This window comes from Penaeus monodon, chromosome 35 (genome assembly GCF_015228065.2).
Source record: "Penaeus monodon isolate SGIC_2016 chromosome 35, NSTDA_Pmon_1, whole genome shotgun sequence".
Taxonomy (NCBI): domain Eukaryota; kingdom Metazoa; phylum Arthropoda; class Malacostraca; order Decapoda; family Penaeidae; genus Penaeus; species Penaeus monodon.
Genome location: NC_051420.1, coordinates 24,460,691 through 24,465,690, shown reverse-complemented (window position 1 = coordinate 24,465,690; position 5,000 = coordinate 24,460,691). Strand labels below are relative to the sequence as shown.

General features: G+C 40.8%; 2 protein-coding genes across 2 annotated transcripts in view; one reads left to right on the top strand and one right to left on the bottom strand.

Annotated features, from left to right (window-relative positions):
• Positions 1-4,851, top strand: part of LOC119595132 (ATP-dependent translocase ABCB1-like) — a 6,621-nt gene extending 1,770 nt beyond the window's left edge. The window contains exons 5-12 of the mRNA XM_037944301.1: positions 23-147; positions 696-885; positions 1,656-1,833; positions 1,979-2,151; positions 2,332-2,535; positions 2,723-2,893; positions 3,496-3,679; positions 4,463-4,851. Of these exons, the coding sequence (XP_037800229.1) occupies positions 23-147; positions 696-885; positions 1,656-1,833; positions 1,979-2,151; positions 2,332-2,535; positions 2,723-2,893; positions 3,496-3,679; positions 4,463-4,836 (1,599 nt within the window). The 3' untranslated portion in view covers positions 4,837-4,851. The remainder of the gene's footprint in view (positions 1-22; positions 148-695; positions 886-1,655; positions 1,834-1,978; positions 2,152-2,331; positions 2,536-2,722; positions 2,894-3,495; positions 3,680-4,462) is intronic.
• Positions 1-5,000, bottom strand: part of LOC119595133 (ATP-dependent translocase ABCB1-like) — a gene marked incomplete in the record, with an annotated part of 48,295 nt that overhangs the window by 30,195 nt on the left and 13,100 nt on the right.

Below are 5,000 nucleotides of genomic sequence, written 5' to 3'. Positions count from 1 at the left end.
TTTACATTTTCATTTGCTTCAGGTTCAGTCTAGCTTAACATCAGTAGAAATGAAAGAGTATGCGAAGGCAGGCAGCATCGCAGAGGAAGTGATATCAGCCATCAGGACAGTGGTTGCCTTTGGAGGAGAAGCTAAAGAAGTAGAAAGGTAAACGTTTTTTCATCAAGATTCTTTTTTATGCTTTTCCACAATGTATTAGCATATATCTGATATTTGAAATCATTTTTTTTTATCTGAGTGGTAAAAGAAAGTGCTCTAGCATGGCTGTATTTCATATCTTTTCACATTATATTAGCATCGATCTTATATGTATTTTAGAATATACGCGTGGTATGTATGTGTGTGTGTGTGTATACATACATGCATATACATACATACATACATACATACATACATACATACATAGATATCTATATATATTTTTTTCACTTACATATATATATATATATATATATATATATATATATATATATATATATATATATATATATATATATATGTGTGTGTGTGTGTGTGTGTGTGTGTGTGTGTGTGTGTGTGTGTGTGTGTGTGTGTGTGTGTGTGTGTGTGTGTGTGTGCGTGTGTGTGTGTGTAGACAGATAGATAGATAGATATATGTGTAGATAGATAAATAGATAGACAGATATAGATATAAATATATAAATGACCTTTTACATTCGTCCCGTGTGTCATAGGTACGATGCCAACCTTGTGCACGCCAAGCGAGCGGGCGTGAAGCGAGGCCTCGTGACGGGCGTGGGCATGGGCTTGATGTGGTTCCTGATCTACGCGGCGTACGCTCTGGCCTTTTACTACGGCACCGGCCTCATTCTAGAGTCAAGGACGGATCCGAATAGCAATTTCAACCCCTCCAATCTTATCATTGTGAGCTAAGAGGGTTTAGGTCTTTGGTCTGGTGTTATATTCTTTATGGTCCATGCTAGTGTTTAACATTTGCAAATCCAGTCATCTAAGCTTGGCATTAATATGCATTAAAATGTTTAAACATTACTAATGAATCAAAAGATGCAATTACAAGAAAAATTAGCTTCTCTTTTTTATATTACTAAGTTGTTTAGGAAATGGAAGTTCCTATGCTTATACAAACTGTTTTTATAATTGTAGGAAAGGGTCAGTATATCAGAATCGTTTTATATACTTTCTCATATATACTGCAAAAACGCACAAATGCACTTATTTTGTACAACATTAAATAGTAAGATATCAGTAGAGTTTAATGATGCAACTTTCAATAATATAGTAATATTGTTACTGCATGACCTTTAGTCCTCTTTAATGCATGGAGGGTGTTTCCTGGCGAAGATAAGTCTCATAAAAATATAGTTTGAATTTATTGATTCCTCCAGGAAAGGCCGATTTTATGTTGAAACTGAATAAGCCACAGCATAGGTTCTCCCATTTTGAGGGGTGGCCATATTTTGATGTACATAGCAATCATATAAGCTATTCGTTTATTTATGCTATTCATCAAAAGATATTAATGTTTTCAAGTTTTATTAGACCTTTATTTTGACTTTACAAGGGACTTCCGAGCCTCATATAGCTCTGGGCGTCGCCAAGTCTAAATGCCTAGACGAATATTGTAATTTTTGAGTCAAAGTTAGGGACTATAACTGAACAACTCCATCTTATAGGTATTCTTCAGTGTGCTAATGGGTGCTATGAATGTTGGTCAAGCAGCTCCATATATTGAAGCCTTCAGTGTAGCCAGAGGAGCGGCTGCAACAATCTTTGATATCATTGAAAGAAAGTCGGCCATCGACCCTACCAGCTCCGATGGAGAAAAGCCTCCTTCTGTGAAGGGGATGATTGGTAACTTATCTTCCGGCTCGTCTGCGACCGATATGGTAGATTCAGAGAGATTTTCACCCTCATGTTACATATTGATGTGTATGAATGTATTTGATTGTCACCTTTTCGTGTTTCTGTACCTTTCATTGCATCTTCATTTTTTCAGAGTTCAAAGATGTCCGCTTCAACTACCCATCAAGACCGGACGTGAGAGTGTTGCAGGGCGTGTCTCTAAGCATAGAACCGGGGCAGACTGTGGCCTTGGTGGGTTCCTCCGGCTGCGGGAAATCAACCTGTATCCAGCTCATACAACGGTTCTATGACCCACTGGATGGTCACGTAAGTTACAGGAAGATAGGAGTTTTGCATAGGTGAACGAATTTTATATATATTTTTTTTGTGTGTGGATTGCGTGTGTATGTGTATTTGTATAGAACAATGAAAGTTGTGCATGCATATACGTGCATTTTCCTTTAAATAAAAGATCCGATCTAAATACAAGGAACCTCATACACTCAGGTGTTCCTAGATGGCCGTGAAATAAAGACTTTGAACATCGGTTGGTTGCGAGACCAGATTGGGGTTGTGGGCCAGGAGCCGGTCCTCTTTGCGACCAGCGTTGCCGAGAACATAAGGTACGGCCGCGAAGGCGTTTCCATGGAGGATATTCAGGCAGCGGCCAAAGAGGCCAATGCTCATGACTTCATCATGAAATTGCCGAAGGTGAGGGGATATCACTTGCATTTCTGTGACTAAATCTTGTTTCCGATCGTGTGGCTGAGCAAATCTGAAAAGACTCAATTTTTATAATTCTGAATTTACTGTAGTTAAAGCTATGTGAGAGCTTGATTCAAAGGAAGTTTGAATCATCAGAAACAGGGAACTGACAGTCAGTCCACCTTTTCTACAGCAATACGAAACAAACGTCGGCGAGCGAGGAAGCCAGATGTCGGGGGGGCAGAAGCAGCGGATTGCCATTGCGCGAGCGCTGATCAGGCAGCCCAAGATTCTGCTCCTGGACGAAGCCACGTCGGCGCTGGACACACAGAGCGAGGCGGTTGTGCAGCAGGCGCTCGACAAGGTTGGTGAGGCCACGCACGCACGCATGCACACACGCACACGAACACGCCCAGACACACATGCATACACACACATGCACACAAACACACACACACACATTTTGCCATAGACAGACACACACACACACACACACCGCGCGCGCGCACACACACACACACACACACACACACACACACACACACACACACACACACACACACACACACACACACACACACACACACACACACACACACACACACACACACACACACACACACACACACACACACACACACACACACACATGCATGTGTGTTTTGCTAGCAAGTATGTAGGTAAATGAAATCTTACATCTTAGTATTTCTTGTTGATAGGCGCTTATATGACTATGACATGTAGCATGATGTAATAAAGATAAGTTGTATGACTGAAACGCACAAGATGTAAATTGTCCATTATTTTGTCTTGATAGTAGTTGGAAATATGTTGCTATGCTCCTAGCAATGGTATTTTTTGTATATAAAGTAGGAAAACAAAACCAAAAAAGTAAGATTCAAAGTAGCTTTCGCTTTGTTTTATATCTATAATACTGAACTTACACCAAAAGGCGTTTTCCAACAGGTAAGGAAAGGGCGCACAACAGTGGTCGTGGCGCACCGCCTGTCCACCATTAAACCTGCAAATAAGATCGTAGTCTTCAACAAAGGGAAGATTGAGGAAGTGGGAACTCACAATGAACTGATGAAGCTGCAAGGGCTTTATTACAATCTTGTCACAGCTCAAGTCAAACCGCAAGAGGAAAAAGGTAACTTCTGTTTCATCTTTATTATTATTATTGTATGGTGCCCTGTCAGATTTTGACATTGACTGTCACAGCATGATACTTAATTGTAGTTTTCATATTGTGATGATCTTGGAGTGAGTACGTAGTAGGGTCCCCAGTTCCTTTCCACAGAGAATGCCGGTTTCACCTTTTAGGTAATCATTTTCTCTATTTACCGGGGCTTGGGAGCCGCATTGACTTGGGCTGGCTTGCCCACCCAGTGGCTAGGTAGGCAATCGAGGTGAAGTTCCTTGCCCAAGGGAACAACGCACCGGCTGGTGACTCGACCCCTCGAACTCAGATTGCCGTCGTGACAGTCTTGTCCGATGCTCTAACCACTCGGCTACCGCGGCCTCTGTTTTGGTGTCCTGTCAAATTCTGACATTAGCTGTCACAGCATGATACTTAATTGTACTTTCATGTTGTGATGATCTTGGAGTGAGTTATTTTTTATTTATGGCATCTCTTTTTTTTCATTGACGTTTGCATTACGGTGGCGTATTTTGAAAATGCTAGATTTTTACTTTTGGTTAGTAAATAAACATAAGTTCGGCTTCCTCTTTTCCTTAGGCATTTTAGCATCAAGATGTTATTTTCGTTATTATATCACTAACATTAGAGTCGCAATACTGATGATGGTGACAATGATTATAAAAATGATGATTAATATCGATATCAACATTACTGTTATCATTTTATAATTATCTATTTTTATCCTTTATCTTTTCACTATTACAATTAATAACCTGCGTCCCCCTCCCACAGCAGAGAACAAGAGCAGCCCCCAAAAGGGGAAGGCTGAGGTCGATGCGGCCCTCCTTGAAGGCGAAGCCCTCTCGGAGTTCAGCCAGGATATTATTGAAGACCTGGCCAGCATGTCCCCGGTGGCTCTCACGCGTAGCCCGTCCATCCGCCAGTCCCTCAAGAGGCGCCGCGCTTCGTCCGTCAAGCCAGTTAAAAGTCCTCTGCGGAATGTACAGGTGAGTAGGCAGGGGAGGGCTTGTGCTTCGTTATTCCCTCTGACCATTTTTTATAGTTATAAAAATTATTCTGTTTTTCTTCGTGAAATGGTCTTATACGTATTTTTTTATATTTTAGAGCTGTGGTTCTTGTCATTTTTAGTCACGGACCCAAGGTAGTTTAAAAGTACCTTGCACGGACCCCTTTAAGAATCTTATGAAAGCTATGGACCCCATTCCCGAGAAATATTCACATAAACACTTTGCAAGCAATGTGTATAGTGTATTTTATTTATTGAGAATTGATTGTTTCATACATATATGAGATACACAAAGTATATCTA